Raw genomic sequence first — 19195 nt, forward strand, 5'->3', positions numbered from 1 at the left:
CATTGCACACATGCCTGTTTGCCTAATGCGTGCCATGCAGTTCTAGTACCTTTCTGAAGCCCTAAATTAATTCATGATTCCAAGAAATCAACCAACCAAGGAGGCACTATGAGGATTAAAGGGGTTGGCAACTTTCTGGTTACTGTTGACCAATGTGTTTGTAAGAATATTATATGGCACTTAATAATATATACATTTTTGACATCCTGCACCATTTTCCAGATTTAATAAGGTATGGTCCCTGGAGCGGACTGGGAACATAAAGTGGCCCTGGAAAAAAATCCTAAAAGTGACCCCATGTTGTAGGAGGGTCCAAATTTACTGAAGGTGGGGCAACACAAATGGAATCAGCAATACCATAGTGCAAAATACAGTCCCACCAGAACCATATATCACAGAGAAGCACAATATTTTGTCTCAAAAGCTGTCCCTCTGTGGTGGCCATCAATAGAAGCCATTTTCTGTCCTCCCCTCCTCCTGTTCTCTCTGATTAAGATATGGAGCAGGGAGCTTAAGAGGTGAGATGTGGGGCACAGCAGTTAAATCCTGGCTGAGAGGATAGCTTGGGTGGCCCTCTGAGCATAGGCCCACCGGGAAATTTCCCTGTAAGATCTATGGCCAATCCACCCCTCTATGCCCCCTTGTTTACAATGTCTTTTGCGCTGCCCACACTGAGGTCCTGTCCATAAGATGTCCTCTGCTGGAGGATCATGTGATCCTGCAAATCACCTCAATGTGATGTCTCATCCATTCTAATACACTGCACCTGCCATCTATACTTGTTCTGTTAGGAGCTAAGTGCACATGCAATGTATTTGAATGAAGGAGACATCAAATGGAGGCGATTTGCTGGATCACATGACCCTCCATAAGCAGCCATTTTATGGACAGGACCCCTGTGTGGACAGCACTAAAAACTTTGTAAAGAACGGAGTATACCTTCCTAAATCTAGACACTGGTGCAGAATTTCAACAACTACCGTATTTTTCGCCGTATAAGACGCACCGGCGTATAAGACGCACCTAGGTTTTTGGGGAGGAAAATAAGAAAAAAAATATTTTTAACCAAAAGGTGTGCTGTGGGTTTGGAACTAGGTGGTCTGTGGATGGCACTATTACTGGGGATCTGTGGATGACGGACACTGTTATGGGGGGATCTGTGGATGACGGACACTGTTATGGGGGGATCTGTAGATGACGGACACTGTTATGGGGGGATCTGTGGATGACTGACACTGTTATGGGGGGATCTGTGGATGACGGACACTGTTAGGGGGGAACTGTGGATGACAGACACTGTTATGGGGGGATCTGTGGCTTTCACTGTTACAGGGGGATCTGTGGCTGGCACTGTTACAGGGGGGGATCTGTGGATGGCACTGTTATACATGTGTCATCCACAGACCCTCCCAGCCCATAACTGTGCCATCCACAGATCCCCCGCCGCTCCTGTATACTAATATCATATGTCTTATTCAATTAATAGTTTTTAAATATGCCTCTTTATTCCTAAAAGTACCTTAAATCCGAAGCGCTTCAGTACAATGCCGGCAGGCCGGGCAGCCGGCGCGTCGCGTCACTCACTGACGTCACTTGCCTGCGCCGCCTGCTTCATTCATAAAGTAGGCGGCGCAGGCACGTGACATCAGGGAGTTACGCTGCCGCCCGCCCAGCCTGCATACTACTGAAGCGCTAAGGATTTAAGGTACTATTAAGCATAAAGGGGCATATTTAATAACCATTCATTGAATATGACATATTTTATTAGTACACCGGAGCGGCGGGGCGGGCCTTTAGTACAGTGACTGCACCGCCCCGCCGCTATTGCCGGCCCCAGCTCCTCCTCCCAGTCCCTCCCCGAGTCCTCGCTCTCTTTACATCGCTGCCAGCGATGTAAAACTGACTGCATTCGCCGTATAAGACGCAGGGGCATTTCTCCCCCATTTTGGGGGAAGAAAAAGTGCGTCTTATACGGCGAAAAATACGGTATATTAGAAAGTGCCATAGAATCATCTCACAAACACATTGGTCAACACTAACCTAAAAGTGGCCAACTCCTTTAACTATAAATTGACATGCCTCAGCATCTTTTAAGACTAAGATACATTAAAGGGGTTATTCCATTATAAATTTAAACATTTTAAATTAGTTATCTCGCCAATCAGCTGTGTAAAGAGGTTGCAGCACTCTGGAGAGCATCACTTACCACTAGGGTCAATTTCTATGAATCAAAATCTATTAGACTTTATTGATGATATAGGTGTTGGGCATCAAGAAGAATTTCCTCTGGTGGGCCCCGGGAACCCCAGTCTGACACTGATAGTACCTGACAACCTCTAACAAAGCTAGAACCAGCAACGTGCCTCACATGGATCCATAGCTCTCCCCATTCATTGCTTCAATTGCTTAGCTAGATTTATTTCAAGCTCGTAGCTTAGAGGTGTGCCCTTGCTCAGGGGGCATGTTCTTTCTCAGGGGACATGTCCTTTCTCAGAGGTTGTGTCGTTTTTGCCGCAGCTCTTTCTCTCCCTGTAACTGTCACAGCATCTAGCAGGAGATATGGCTGGTGGCAGTTGAAGGTTGGAACTGAGCATGTGCGACCAGGTTAGCTATGTAGGAGCGTATGGAGAAATAAAGAAAAGAACAAACAGCAGGTGACGCTGTACAGATACATTTTATTGAATAACTCTGTGGCTATACACAATTTTGGATTACAAGCCATTGCAAAATTATTCAGATCCAGGTGCTGGTTTGTAAAATGTAGTATTTTTCATGGGACAACCCCTTTAAATAACTGTTAACCGGATACTTGTTTGTCAACAATGAGCTTCCCATACTCGTGAACACTCAATAGGGAGAGGGGAATAAGCTAATACCAGCCACCTCTAGTGGCAGCTTGGCATCCTTGAGAACAAAAATATAGGGCATGTTGAAATTCCATTGTGCTATCCGTCTCCACTCTGGCTTCTGCTGTTAGGGGGGAGTTGGCACACCCAATACACATGGTCAGTCAGTTCTAGTGAAATCAATAGGTTCGGCAGACACATTCATTCCATATGTATGGTCATTTATAAAACGTTAAACATGGTTAAGGTCACTGAACTTATTGAAGGTTTGGAGCTTAAAACACCTAAAGATTCTAATCCTAAACCAACTTTACGGACTGTCCCTTGAAAATCTATACACAGACAACTTATTGTTCCAGACATCTGCAGTAGTTAAACTGCAATCCAGATAATGGGCATCACAATAACAGCAGTAGTGTTATTTATGTACAGTTGGCATGGGGATGCAGAAAATCCAACGGTTTATTCTTGTGCCACACGTACAGTCACAGCATAGGGCTCGATGACTGAAGTGAGAGAAATGCCAGTTATCTGATACGGGGCAATGTGACAAAATGAGCAAAGTGCCAAGATCCTGCTTAATGAAATGGTGACCTAGACCTGAACTAGCTGTAGGCCTCACATTTGCTGCTATACAGATACCCAAGTCATAAAATAACCTGCATGAACTGCAAAGACAGAGTTGTCCTTATATATATGTTACTACATATGTGGTGTTACCTTTAACAACCCATTAGACATTATAACAATTTACAGCTAGAATTTAATTGATTGCTGTTTGCCCATAAAACCATCTGCGGAGAGACTCTGAGATTCTGGAAACATTGTGCCTCTTGAGAGCTAGTCATTTGGGGCAAATGTGGAACAGTATTGCTACAAACAGTTTCCAACCAGTTATACTACATCTGAATTACAGCCCATATATGACTGTTTATACTAGTGGTTTTTCCCATTGAACATAATGACTATTATTAGCTTTAAAGTTGCATTGCTTGCTATGAACAGTGTCAGAACAGCTCCGGCAGAGTCATATTGTGACTATGGTTAAAGCTACATGGCGATTGGGAGCGCGACAGCTGTCTTGCGACCAAGTTTTCAGTGTAGCCATGGAACAGCACCACTCGCAAGTTTGTGGCCCCAGAATAGCAAAAAATCCAACCCTGATAGATTTTTGGTGATTCTGGGGTCGCTATCACAGAAGACTTGTGAATCGCTCTGTGATCCCATTCATTTCTATGGCTACACTGAGATCCTTAGTCACGCCCAAGATCGCCGTGTAGTCCTAGACTTAATTTAACACTGTTCATGCTGATTGAACAGTGACAGAATGGCTCTTGTTTGTACCCTTCAACACTGTGTGCTAGACACTTGCCAGTTGTAAATGTATTAATTAATTGGTATATTAGCCACACAAAATTACAGGGTTGACTGGGGAAACAGAGGCACATAGAAGCAAAAATAAAATAAAAAATAATGCTCTGCAATCAGGGGGCATGGAGATAGAATGGTATAGTACTAGTTAAAGTGTGCAGAAGGTGCAGTTTCTGTGGGGAAAAAAAACATTGAAAGCCATGGAAAAAGTAAAAAAAAAAAAAAAAAAAAAAAGGTTGTTGCCACTGTTTAATGCATAAATGGACAGTGCAGGTGAAAATATGAAACTTTTAAATATACAAGGCATTTGGAAAGTCTTCAGACCCATTCACTTTTTTCATATTTTGTTATGTTGCAGCATTCCCCAATCAATCTGCACTCAAAGCCTATAAGCCTCATAATAAGAAAGCAAACACAGAATTTTAGAAATGTTTGCAAATTTATTAAAAAGGAAAAACTGGTAGACTTGGGGGACAGCCATATATCCTTGCCTTTTTTTATATACCTCCCCCATTCTCCCTGCACCCCCTCATGTGCCTGTTGTCTTTTGTGGAACGATGGCCAGACTGTCGGGTGGTTCTGACAGGTGACTTCAATAATGTTATGGATTGTAGTAGAGACAGGTTGACCACGGATCCTAGCACCACAACTAGTGGGACTGAGACGTTGCTGTGACGTCTCTGCCGAGAGACAGGCTTTGTGGACGTGTGGGAGTATATGGGGAGGGGGAAAGAGTGCCTTTTCATGTGTTAGCAATGGAGGGAGGTCAATGTCCAGGATCGACCTGGCACTGACCAACAGAGACAACATTAGAAACATTAAATCAGTTAAATATGGGACGAGAACTCTCTCAGATCACGCTCCCCTCTCAATAGAAATCCGGGTAGGGTCAGATCAGGCTAAATCAGACTTGAACCCATACTGGTTGACTATAATTGATGACCATCAGGTTATTAAAAAACAGATAACCTCTTTTTGGCAGATTAACTACCCCTCAGCTGGTATCGGCTGCGTATGGGATACCTTGAAGGCCTATATGAGGGGTTTGTTTATCAGCAATATCTCTGCATTAAGAGGATCATTTAAGAGAAGAGAGAAGGAATTAATTAACTTAGTGGCTGGTACTACGGAGCAGTTTATTACTCAAAAGACGGAACAAAATAGAGAAAAAATGCAGAAAACCAGCCAGGACCTTAAAAGCTTTCTCTTAGGGACAGAAATACTTCTCGGAGTCAGGACGACCAGGCAGGCTCTTAGCTAGGATAGTTAAGCAACAAGAGAATAGGAAGAATAAAATAGCTGGTATCCGTGGGCCTGACGGTAGAATCGTATGAGATTTGGAGGGTATAGCTGAGGCTTTCCGGGAATACTTTGCAGGGCGGCTCCTCTTGTGCCGGACAGCCTCATGGATGCTTATCTGAATGATCTTTCTTTTCCGGTTCTCTCAGAGGGCAAGAGGGCCTCGCTGGAGAGGGAGATAACCGTCCAGGAGATCCATTTGGCCCTTGGGTAGTTCGTCCCCGTGGCTGGATGGCCTTCCGTATGAATTTTACAGGAAATATGGGGATATAGTCCTCCCATATCTCTCAGAAGTATTTACAAAGGGGTTGCAGGGAGAAGACCTCCCGACCTCCATGTATGAGGCACTGATAGTTTTAATTCCCCCCAAAAATAAGGATATTTTGGAGATGGGTGCTTATAGACCCATTTCTTTACTTAATACTGATATTAAGCTGCTCTCCAAGGTCCTGGCTAATAGACTCTCTGTGATTACATCACTAATTCACCCAGACCAAAATGGGTTTATGCCTGGGAGGGGCACCCATTGTAATATACATCGCTTGTTTGCTAATATCCAATCCTCCGGGGGGACCGCCCGCTCGATCCTGTCATTAGATGCCCCCAAGGCCTTTGACAGGGTCGAGTGGAGCTTCCTCTAGAGGGTCATGGGAAGAATGGGATTTGTTCCAAGGTTTATAGCCATGGTCCGTTTGCTTTATAAATCCCCCCAGGCCAAACTTAGGATCAACGGGACCCTGACTAGGACTCTGATGTTGGAGAGAGGCACCCGTCAAGGATGTCCTCTCTCGCCACTTTTATTCAACATTTATATTGAGCCTTTGGCTATAAAGATCAGACAGGACCAGGGGGTTCTTGGATTTGGGATTGCAGAAGATCATGATCGGATCTCTTTGTATGCAGACAATATTCATTTTTTTATGCAACAGACCAATACTACCCTGCCAAAAGTTATGGAGATTGTAGAAGTGTACTCTAGGTTCTCTGGCCTGGAGGTCAATTGGTCTAAAACTACCCTCCTCCCTATAGATAATACACAATTGTCAGTGGAGAATTTACCTCTGGACCTGGGAGCTCCCTCGCCAGCCTCAATTGTGGATCCTTTGGGATCTTTCTGCTCTAAACTGCCAGAAGCCAGAGCAGCATTTATTGATTAGGGTAATGTTTGTGGCCCGTCTCCTGATCTCCAGATCTTGGTTTGCACCTACTCCTCCCCATGTCAATCAGTGGCGGAAATTAGTCAATAAAATCAGAGATTATGAGGCTATTTTGTATAGGCAGAGAGGTACATATGATAAATGGCTCAGGATCTGGGCAGCATGGAATGGGTGAAAGAACAACTGAAAAGTTTTATGTTTACTTAGTTTTTACATAATTTTATTATTAGCAAAGTGGTACAGAGATATTCTGATTTAAATTCTGATCCAGAGAAATCTGGGCCTCAGAACAGGCCAACGGTTAACCTTCCAACAAGCAAATCGCCATAAGTATCCAAGACAACACAGGAGTGGCCCAGCCAGAGCTCTGACTTGAACACAATCAAATATTAGTTCTGAAACTTGTTGTCTACCGACAGTCCCCATCTAACTTGACAGAGCTTGAGAAGATCTACATAAAAGAATGACAGAAATTACCCAAATCCAGATGTGCAAACCTCGTTGCTTCATACCCCAAAAGACTGGAGGCTGTAATCACTGCTAAAGGTGCTTCAACTAAGTACTGAGTAAAGGGTCTGAATACTTATGTCAATGCAATATTTAAGTTTTTCCTTTTCAATAAATTAGCTAAGATTTCTACATTCTGTTTTCCCTTCTCATTATGGGGTATTGAAAATGATGAGAAAAAAATGTAACTTTTTTTATATTTTAGCACAGGTCAGCAACATAATAAAATGTGAAAAATATGAAAATGCACTGTATCGTCAATAAAACGATTCCTCTTTCTTCACTTATTAGGCTCCCTTTCTCCTCCTTCCCCCACCTTGCCTCTAATTGTTCACAAACTCTGAATTCACTTATATAATCTCTAGAGATTAGATTACTTTGGAGATCACAGTTGCAAAGAAATCTATGGAAAATGGGAGGAAACAGAAGAAGACTAGCTGCTATAGTGTCTGCTAAACAGCGCAGACAGAAAAAAGGAGATTCTACTTCCTTATCTGTGTGTAGCACATACTCAGAAGTAGAAGCAATATGGAGGACATAGTACAACAGCACTCAGCAGTATAGCTGTGCATCCAGCACATGGGGTGAGATAGTACACTTATTTGAGCCTTTAGCACCCTTTTTGTGTGTCAATTTCTCTCACTCTGCAGCTACTTCCTCCTCTCCTCCCCAAGTCAAACAAGGCACACAAACATCCTTGCATTGCTTCATCATTCTCACGTGCCTATTGTAGGCCGTTTTGATGATAGACAGAGATCTGCATGGGTACTCTGACCATTCTGTGGCTACACAACAAGCTGCAGTGCATTGTGTTTTGCACCTTTCCTTCACAAGCCACAGTAGCTCTGTGGAATTGAACCAGGCAGGCTAGCCTTAGGTCACTGCATACATCAATGTGCCTTGGGCGTGTTTGAGCGCCAAAGACCCCTTCTTGGGCCACTATTGGTAACTAGTAACAATTGTATTCCAGAAACACCAGAACAACAAGAATTGACATTTTGGAGATGCTCTTACATTCAGTCATTCAGATCCTTACACTTACCCATTTTTCGTGCTTCCAACACATCAACTTGAAGAACTGTTCACTTGCTGCTTAGTTATAGTGGTGTGTGTAAATATATATACTGTAAGTATAGTAAATATATATAGAAGTATAGATAAACATATCTATACTGGGGCAGCACAGTGGCTCAGTGGTTTGCAGCTCTGGGGTCCATAGTAAACAATTTACAATTCTAATGTATTACTTACAGTATGTCTTCTATTTTCCTTTTTTCCAACAGCAATTACGTCACGAAAACCTGGTAAATTTATTAGAGGTCTGCAAGAAAAAGAAGCGCTGGTATCTAGTCTTTGAATTTGTTGACCGCACAGTACTTGATGACCTTGAACAGTTTCCAAATGGGTTGGATTTCAGCAGAGTTCGAAAGTATTTATTTCAGATTATAAGAGGGATTGGATTCTGCCACAATCATAATGTAAGCATAAAACTTCCCATTAATGTCTGATGAACATTCCCACCCATGAAGAAGCTGTAGAGCTTCAGTTGTTAGTGTTCTTTGAACTAATCATAAAACTTTATCTGATTTATAAGGCTACTTTCACATTTGTGGGACAGCTCTCTGGCAAGCTGTTTTCACATTTGTGATACAGCTCTTCAGCATGCAGGTCCGGCATAGAATGACGGGAATCAGCCACACAAAAACTGGTGCGTGCAGTGGTTTTTGTCACGCCAAATCCTGGCATCTTTGTCAGGTAGTGACCAGATCTATGCCAGACCCCATGGTAGTCAATGGGGCCAGCGGGCATTCCCGTAATATCTGGATCCAGGGAACTCTAGCAGGTCGTTCCCTGCCAGAACAACCTGTTGGAGAGCTATGCTGCAAATGTGAAAGTAGCCTTACTGAAACAGCTAAAATCTTGTGGATCTTTCTAGATGAATGGCACATAGTGGTTTAAATACTGTAGACTAGGATGCTGATTCTATAGATGAGCTGCATAGACTGATAAGGCTTGTCCATGGAGTCAGCTGTATGGGAAAGTAGGAGTAGGCAAACAATACAGCCCAAGGAGAGACAGGCTAAAGGAATTCACAAACACACGAAACGTAAAAAGTGACTGTATGTGCACAGGGATCCCAGAAGATGAGATATGAGGCGCTGATTGTTGGGGTCCTCAAACTATAGGGCTGCTTTTAGCTGTCCCTGTGTCTGGAAAGAAAAGTGTGGTCATAGATGATATTTTTCCATGGCCAAAAAATATTTAGCTTGCACGACTGCTATTTAGGGAAAGAGAATCACCGGTGACCACATTGTTCCTTCCAACTATTCTACATCTCTTCAGCACCCTACTAAAAATCTCCATATACCTCAACTTCCTGGGATTAACTGTGAATTACAAGGTTTAAAGGGGTTTTTAAAGGTATACTCCAGTCAAAGCCACAGTTTCCTAATTCTTACCCCAAATTCTTATGTCTCAAACCACTACTGTTTTTTGCAGCATTCTACATAAGAAAATTTGCCTGGGATGTTGCATAGGAGCAGTCCATGTAAGCATTCGATAACAAGAGTAGGTCTCCATAATTTCATGTGAGCTTCCACTGTCATGGAGAACCATTCCAGGCCATTTCATGTAGACATCTTTATCCTCCCACGAGTAGGGGCTCTATCCCTCAGAGTTGGTGCTAGTGACAAAGAAATGATCCTGTTGATTTGGCTGTAGTGTTTTTATATCACAACTTTCTGAATATCTTCCTTTTGGCCATATGTTTGATTTTATATTGTGAAGGTCCAGTTTTTATCATATTGTGTACATACCTTTTAAATGTAATGCATCTTCTAGATTATCCATCGAGACATAAAGCCAGAGAACATACTGGTTTCCCATTCAGGGGTGGTAAAGCTATGTGATTTCGGTTTTGCACGGACACTGGCTGCTCCAGGAGAAGTATACACAGATTATGTGGCCACCAGATGGTACAGAGCACCTGAGCTTTTGGTGGGGGATATCAAGTATGGCAAGTAAGACCTTTGGATTATGAATTACAGTTAAACATTTTGCATTGTGTCAGGGCTGATAAAGGCTGTGGTTTTGTTCTTTAGGGCTGTTGACGTCTGGGCTATTGGCTGTTTGGTCACAGAAATGCTTACCGGAGAACCACTTTTTCCTGGAGACTCGGATATTGATCAGTTGTATCACATAGTTAAATGCCAAGGTAAGCTGCCTGTAAAAAGCCTAAATTGCTGGGACAATCATGTTGACGTTGTCAGTTGCAGATGCATAAATGAGACATTTTGGTTTCTCAAAAATACCTGAAAAACTAGTATTTGGGGTGCTGGAAAACAAATCTTATGTCATGTCTTTATCTTGGGTGATTCAGTGGATCTGAGCTGCAATACTAGACATGATCCATGGTCTAGTTTGGGGCTTTGTCTGAATAGAAACCCCTAGCATACTGTTCCTGCATAATGCTCTTCCGCAGGTGAACAGGGTCCTATACAAGTGTGTATGTTTATCCATGCATTAGCAATGAGTGGTACCAGTTGGAGTGTGTCCCTGCACAGTCTGCCACTGCCAGCAGTGATTAGATAGTGTCTGACTGTGCAGAGTTTTTATTTAGTAAAATAAACATGCCAGGAAAGGTGACAGGTCCTCTTTATAGTATATACCATAAAGAGGGAAAATGTAATATCTAAACCATTGCCTCAATGTATGTAACTATGCCACACATCCGCATACATTGTCCATTGACTCAAAGCCTTTACATGTAGTCATTGTTTTTCAATAACAACATGTCTAAAAAAAACAGTATGTGGATGCATAGTACACAGCAGAGTGCAAAAAGGATAATAATAATAATATTTATTTATATAACGCCAAAATATTCTCCAGCATTTTACAATCAGAAAATACAGGTATAAAGAAATCAAACATTACTAAAACAAGATTAGTGAGGACCCTGCTCGTAAGAGTTTATAATCTATGATGAGAGAAGAATGGAACAAAATGCAAAAGGGCTTGTGTTGTCCAATGGTCCATATAGACATATGAAGCTGCTGTGTATGTACAGATATGAAGTGCTGTTGGGTGAATGGGGTGTGGTGGATACTGTTGGATGAAGGGGATCAGGTTATGTGGAAAAAATGAATCAACTCACCTAAGGAAGCAAGATTGATAATCACAATAAATTAGTAAGTGCTTTATATTAACTTTCTCTACATGATGAATGCCATTTGCTGAAGTGAGACAACCCCTTTAAGTAGCATTTACATTGTGTCCATTGAGCAGACAATTATCAGCAAGGAATAGTTGCCTGCTCATCAGTTGAGGTAAGAACTGCATTTACATGCAGCAATCACCTCCACTTTATGGGGACACTCAATTGCTGGGGGTCCCATTGCTGATATGTTTCTCCTATTCCCAACATAGATTCACTGCATTTTCTAGCAGCACCCACTAGAATGCTCAGTGTACAGACATTATTTACAGCTTCCATTGCATTCAATGGTGACTGTATACAATCCTATGCACTGAGCTCCCCCTAGAGGTGGCTGAGGGCAGTTTGTGAAGGGAAGCAGAAAAATTATCAATGTATTTATGCTTGTTCTGTGTTGGCAATATAATGAGAAGTATGGATTTCAAAATGAAGCACCTCGTCTGCTTTTTCTGACACAGAAGTTCGTTTAAGTCGTTAAATATTTTTATTATTGAAAATTTCTTCCACTTTATAAAAAAAACATAAATTAGTCAAAAATCTGGGGAGTCGTACTTTACATTTTCCATTGCCTGGGAGTGTTTTTAAGCACACGTATTGGTAAACCTGGTAGGGCAAGGCTTATACTAATATATGCTATGGGGCTCTTTGAGATCTGTGTACACCCCAGTTATATACATTTAGACCGTTTCCTGATGTATAAACCAGACATATAATACAAGCTTGGCGTGAATAGAGCCTTATCTTTACAACCTTTGCCCTTTTGGCTGTGTTTAATGAAATGTGCAATTGCATTTGTTTTATATGTACTATAATGGCATTTGGCAGCTAATTGATAATGCTGCACTACAATGTATTGCCTTTATAAGCAATAATTATCTGTTGTAGGAAATCTGACTCCACGCCTGCAGGAGCTATTCTATAGGAATCCACTGTTTGCTGGTGTGACTCTGCCAGAGATTAAAGAAGTTGAACCTCTTCAAAAGCGATATCCTAAACTCTCCCCTATTATATTAGATTTGGCCAAGGTAATCTTTGTCATTCATAAGTTCTGCATAACATTTTAATTGGCCGCTACAAGGGCTGGCTACAGTATTTCAGGTTATGGCATTGGTACTTCACTAGATTTATTGAGTCTATTAACCAATGGTGGGCCCACAAACCATGGATCCAAAAAATATGGATACAGGCCATATCCATGTATCCCGATAGTAGAGATGCCTATTCTTGTCCGCAAAACTGACAAGAATAGGAAATGTTCTATAATTAGCAGGAAGGACAAGGATGGGACAGTCTGCAATTTTTGTGGCAGAATAGAAATGAAGGGGTTTGTAAGCGTTCAGCAAAAAATGTGGATTGGTTGGAGAAAAATACAGTTGTGTGAATAAGGCCTTTCCTATCAGCTCATAATCACTCAATATAGCTAAAGTGTTATCAATTTGATAACTTAAAAGGGTTTTCCTAGATTTTTTACTGATTACCTATTCTCAGGATCTCAGTATCTGATAGGTGGGGTCCAACATCTGGGACCCCCGCCAATTCTGTGAGCGCCGCAGCCTTATCTCAGCTCACCAAGCTCAGAGCCACACATAGTATATGGCTGTGCTTGGTATCACATCTCAGTCAGCACCATTCACTCAAATGGAGCTGAGCTGCTCCTAGGCCATGTGAACAATGAGCCTAAGCCTAAGTCACTGGCCTAAGAAAAGCTGAGAGAACGCTACAGCAGTCACAGGGGAGCTCAAACAGCTGATCAGCGGGGGTCCGGGAGGATAGGTCATCAGTAAAAAAAAATCTCCGAAAAACCTTTAAACTTAATGACAACTTAATTTAGTGTTTATGAGCTGTCAGGAGATAAGAGCTACAGATCCAACCATCAGAGCTCCTCTCTCAGATGCACTGAAAGTGAAAGCTGTAGAGGAAAAATTGGTTATGATTTTAGCCCAAAATGAGTTGAATTCAATAATAAAAAAATGCCTCCAAAGTTGTTCATAGCCTTTAAAGAGAACCTGTCACATTGAACAGGGTGTCTACGGTGCGGGCTCTATGTTAAAGAGCAGGAGGAGCTCAGTAGATTGATGTAGTTTAATGGGAAAAGATTCAGTATTGGTTGTACAGTATTTAATTTATTTAAATTCCTGCACATTCTGGGCTGTGAAGTCAGTGAGGAGGTCCTATCCATGATGACAGCCTTCCCTCTATGGCTGTGTATACAGAGATAGCTGTCAGTCACTGACTGAAGACAAGGAGACGGTCCTATCAGTGATGACAGCCTTCCCTCTATGACTGTGTATACAAAGATAGCTGTCAGTCACTGACTGAAGACAAGGAGACGGTCCTATCAGTGATGACAGCCTTCCCTCTATGACTGTGTATACAAAGATAGCTGTCAGTCACTGACTGAAGACAAGGAGGAGATCCTATCAGTGACTGACAGCCTTCCCTCTATGACTGTGTATACAGAGATAGCTGTCAGTCACTGACTGAAGACAAGGAGACGGTCCTATCAGTGACTGACAGCCTTCCCTCTATGACTGTGTATACAGAGATAGCTGTCAGTCACTGACTGAAGACAAGGAGGAGGTCCTATCAGTGATGACAGCCTTCCCTCTATGACTGTGTATACAGAGATTGCTGTCAGTCACTGACTGAAGACAAGGAGACGGTCCTATCAGTGATGACAGCCTTCCCTCTATGACTGTGTATACAGAGATAGCTATCAATCACTGACTGAAGACAAGGAGACGGTCCTATCAGTGATTGACAGCCTTCCCTCTATGGCTGTGTATACAGAGATAGCTGTCAGTCACTGACTGAAGACAAGGAGACGGTCCTATCAGTGATTGACAGCCTTCCCTCTATGACTGTGTATACAGAGATAGCTGTCAATCACTGACTGAAGACAAGGAGACGTCCTATCAGTGACTGACAGCCTTCCCTCTATGACTGTGTATACAGAGATAGCTGTCAGTCACTGACTGAGGACAAGGAGATGGTCCTATCAGTGATTGACAGCCTTCCCTCTATGGCTGTGTATACAGAGATAGCTGTCAGTCACTGACTGAAGACAAGGAGGAGGTCCTATCAGTGACTGACAGCCTTCCCTCTATGACTGTGTATACAGAGATAGCTGTCAGTCACTGACTGAAGACAAGGGGACGGTCCTATCAGTGACTGACAGCCTTCCCTCTATGACTGTGTATACAGAGATAGCTGTCAGTCACTGACTGAAGACAAGGAGGAGGTCCTATCAGTGATGACAGCCTTCCCTCTATGACTGTGTATACAGAGATTGCTGTCAGTCACTGACTGAAGACAAGGAGGAGGTCCTATCAGTGATGACAGCCTTCCCTCTATGACTGTGTATACAGAGATTGCTGTCAGTCACTGACTGAAGACAAGGAGACGGTCCTATCAGTGATGACAGCCTTCCCTCTATGACTGTGTATACAAAGATAGCTATCAATCACTGACTGAAGACAAGGAGACGGTCCTATCAGTGATTGACAGCCTTCCCTCTATGGCTGTGTATACAGAGATAGCTGTCAGTCACTGACTGAAGACAAGGAGACGGTCCTATCAGTGATTGACAGCCTTCCCTCTATGGCTGTGTATACAGAAATAGCTGTCAGTCACTGACTGAAGACAAGGAGACGGTCCTATCAGTGATTGACAGCCTTCCCTCTATGACTGTGTATACAGAGATAGCTGTCAATCACTGACTGAAGACAAGGAGACGTCCTATCAGTGACTGACAGCCTTCCCTCTATGACTGTGTATACAGAGATAGCTGTCAGTCACTGACTGAGGACAAGGAGACGGTCCTATCAGTGATTGACAGCCTTCCCTCTATGGCTGTGTATACAGAAATAGCTGTCAGTCACTGACTGAAGACAAGGAGGAGGTCCTATCAGTGACTGACAGCCTTCCCTCTATGACTGTGTATACAGAGATAGCTGTCAGTCACTGACTGAAGACAAGGGGACGGTCCTATCAGTGACTGACAGCCTTCCCTCTATGACTGTGTATACAGAGATAGCTGTCAGTCACTGACTGAAGACAAGGAGGAGGTCCTATCAGTGATGACAGCCTTCCCTCTATGACTGTGTATACAGAGATTGCTGTCAGTCACTGACTGAAGACAAGGAGACGGTCCTATCAGTGATGACAGCCTTCCCTCTATGGCTGTGTATACAGAGATAGCTGTCAGTCACTGACTGAAGACAAGGAGACGGTCCTATCAGTGATTGACAGCCTTCCCTCTATGACTGTGTATACAGAGATAGCTGTCAATCATTGACTGAAGACAAGGAGACGTCCTATCAGTGACTGACAGCCTTCCCTCTATGACTGTGTATACAGAGATAGCTGTCAGTCACTGACTGAGGACAAGGAGACGGTCCTATCAGTGATTGACAGCCTTCCCTCTATGGCTGTGTATACAGAGATAGCTGTCAGTCACTGACTGAAGACAAGGAGGAGGTCCTATCAGTGACTGACAGCCTTCCCTCTATGACTGTGTATACAGAGATAGCTGTCAGTCACTGACTGAAGACAAGGAGGCGGTCCTATCAGTGACTGACAGCCTTCCCTCTATGACTGTGTATACAGAGATAGCTGTCAGTCACTGACTGAAGACAAGGAGACGGTCCTATCAGTGATGACAGCCTTCCCTCTATGACTGTGTATACAGAGATAGCTGTCAATCACTGACTGAAGACAAGGAGACGTCCTATCAGTGACTGACAGCCTTCCCTCTATGACTGTGTATACAGAGATAGCTGTCAGTCACTGACTGAGGACAAGGAGGCGGTCCTATCAGTGATTGACAGCCTTCCCTCTATGACTGTGTATACAGAGATAGCTGTCAATCACTGATAGAACCGTCTCCTTAACTGTAAAGCCCAGAATGAGCAGGAATTCAAATGAATGAAATGCAAGTTATCCTGAATCTTAAACTCTATATGAGAGTCCATTCACACGTCCGGACCCATTCATTTTCAATGGGGCCGCTAAAGATGCGGACAGCACACAGTGTGCTGTCCGCATCTGCACTTCCATTCCACATCCGCACTTCCGTTACACAAAAAATAGAACATGTCCTATTCTTGTCCGCATGCACAGACAAGAAAAGGCATTTCTATTTAAAGTGCCGGCCCTGTGCAGTCCGTGTTTTGCGGATCCGCAATTTGGGGACCGTAAAACACTAGCGGACATGTGATTGGACCCTAATTCTGCTCAGGTTCTTCTACTCTACAACATGCTGACTGCACATTACACAGCATTTTCATGGTGACAGGTTCCCTTTAAAGGGACACTGACAGGCCCAATAACCATAATTAGCTGTACATATCCATGCACAGGTCTTCTAATGTGCATTTAAAACATATAAGTATCCCCCCTGTCCACATTATGAATACTGCAAACTCGTGTTTTATAACCTGAAGTAATCCCTGTTCTTTCTGCCCAAGGGGCGGGGTTTCAGCTTCTCTTGTGCCCAGAGAAGCTGAAACCCCGCCCCTTGGGCAGAAAGAACAGGGATTACTTCAGGTTATAAAACACGAGTTTGCAGTATTCATAATGTGGACAGGGGGGATACTTATATGTTTTAAATGCACATTAGAAGACCTGTGCATGGATATGTACAGCTAATTATGGTTATTGGGCCTGTCAGTGTCCCTTTAAGCCATGGCACTGTTAACAGATAATTCATGTTTGTGTTTGATGTAACAAAATATATGTGATATCAGCATTCCAACACAATTGTTAAAATGTTTCAAGTTTTTAAAGGCTTTCTTCACAAATGCATTCGGGGGTTTCATAACGCTAATTAAAGTCAACAGGGTTCATCAGTGTGTGATACAAGGAGGGATCCTTCAGAGGGGTTATAGCTCCATTATCAATAGAAGCAATGATGCTAGAGTTGACAGTATTCATACATAAATGCTAGCTGTAAAGTTTGGTTCCATACACAGCTTAGGCTACTTTCACACCAGCGTCATGGATCAGCAAAAACACTTCTGTCATAGTAATACAACCGTCTGCATCCGTTCTGAACGGATCCGGTTGTATTATCTCTAAAATAGCCAAGACGGATCCATCTCTAAAACCAAGTCAATTGGGGAGTCCGGATGGATCTGTTTTCTTTTGTGTCCGATAAAACGGATCCGTCCCTATTGACTTACATTGTGATCCGTCTTGCTCTGCTTCTAGAGTTAGTCTGTCCACGATGGGGACCCAGCCAAATGGAACGGAATGCATTCTAATGCATTTCATTCAGTTCAGTTTGACAATGAATGGGGACAAAATTGAAGTGTCCCCCAACCCCCCCTATTGAGATCCTATGACGGATCTCAATAGCGGAAAGGGAAAACGCTGGTGTGGAAGTAGCCTTACTGTGGGCATAGCAGTTGCCATCTTGATGGTTGCCCATTCTTGCCCTAAAATGTATATTTACATTACTATAAATCTAATGCAGCACAGCCTACAAACAGAACACCAGAAAATAAGTGATATCGTTTATGCTGTGCAATGTGGAAATCTTGAAAATCTCACTAAACCTCTCAAAATAGTCTGCTTTTCACAATGTGTTCCTTATACTTGCTAAAATAAATTAGCCTCTTATTATTCTTGTAAAATCGTGTTTAATCATTCTGGTTAGATAAGTGGCATGGCGTTTTTTGTCTTACAATTACCATCTTTCCAGAACTGTTTACAAATTGATCCAGACCAAAGGCCATCATGTATGACTTTGCTGCAGCATGACCTATTCAAGAAGGATGGCTTCTCCGAGAGGTGGGTGAGAAGCTTATAATTAAGGCATGGATAATGTATTCGGTGGGGTCCATACCGCAATTGAATACCAGTCTAACCAGCTACACAAAACTTTAATGCTGGGCTATCCACGAGGCAGCTGCAACGCAGTGGGTAAATTCTGCCCAACTTCAGAAATATGTGCTACAAATCTGCCATGTGTCAATATACTCTTAGAGCAGTAATCCCACCCTGTGGCTCCCTGGCTGTTGGAAAATGACAACTCCTACCAGGATATACTGGGAGTTGTGGTTGAAACAGCTAGGAATGCGTAAGTAGGTTAATACCGCCTTAGGCTTTTTTCACACATTTATTTTGTGTTTGTTTGGTGGTATAAATTTTTCTTATTTTTTTTTCTTTTGCAGTTTTGTCAAGTAAATCTTTACTAGGAAAATAAAGGCAAAGCACTTACTGGATCTAGCTCATGTGCATTCAATATAAAACCCAAAAGATCACCATATCAGTTTTTATGTTTTAACCCCTTCCCATTCTGTGAAGTACTGTACTATTACGTCACAGAGCATTGGAAGTTAAAGGGATGCACTGGAGAGGCCAATGATTGGCTGCAAAGCTCACATTGTAATAATTTATTTTTAATAAAAAGTCAATCCCCTGAGTTATCTGGTTGCCTTTTGAAACCAGACAACCCATTTAAAGCTCTGTGCAATAATAGTATGTCATGCAATGGTGTGGGCTCAAGGTCTGGGTCCACACCATCACTTGTAGGTGTCAGCCGTATTAAACGAGCTGTCACTGTTGAGATTGGAGAGAACGCTGATCCCAGCAGTTTAACCCCTCAGATGCTGTGGTCATTGTCCCCTGTTCTCCAATTAGCACCTAGAAAATGTAATTGTGGGGCGCAGAGTAGTTGGCATGAAAGCTATGAGCCTTCTGAAGGCCCCCATGACTGCCATGCTGCTCTGACAAGATGTAGATAGACTGCCTGTCAGAATCACTATGCACAGTAATACACAAATATTAAGGTGTAT

General features: G+C 42.8%; 1 protein-coding gene across 2 annotated transcripts in view; it reads left to right on the plus strand.

Moving 5' to 3' along the window:
* Positions 1–19195, plus strand: part of CDKL2 (cyclin dependent kinase like 2) — a 99294-nt gene that overhangs the window by 34437 nt on the left and 45662 nt on the right. For both annotated transcript variants that reach the window (XM_044277136.1, XM_044277128.1), the window contains exons 3-7: positions 8464–8658; positions 10022–10200; positions 10282–10394; positions 12282–12421; positions 18100–18188. In XM_044277136.1, coding sequence (XP_044133071.1) covers positions 8464–8658; positions 10022–10200; positions 10282–10394; positions 12282–12421; positions 18100–18188 — 716 coding nt within the window. The remainder of the gene's footprint in view (positions 1–8463; positions 8659–10021; positions 10201–10281; positions 10395–12281; positions 12422–18099; positions 18189–19195) is intronic.

Source organism: Bufo gargarizans, chromosome 1 (assembly GCF_014858855.1).
Source record: "Bufo gargarizans isolate SCDJY-AF-19 chromosome 1, ASM1485885v1, whole genome shotgun sequence".
NCBI lineage: Eukaryota > Metazoa > Chordata > Amphibia > Anura > Bufonidae > Bufo > Bufo gargarizans.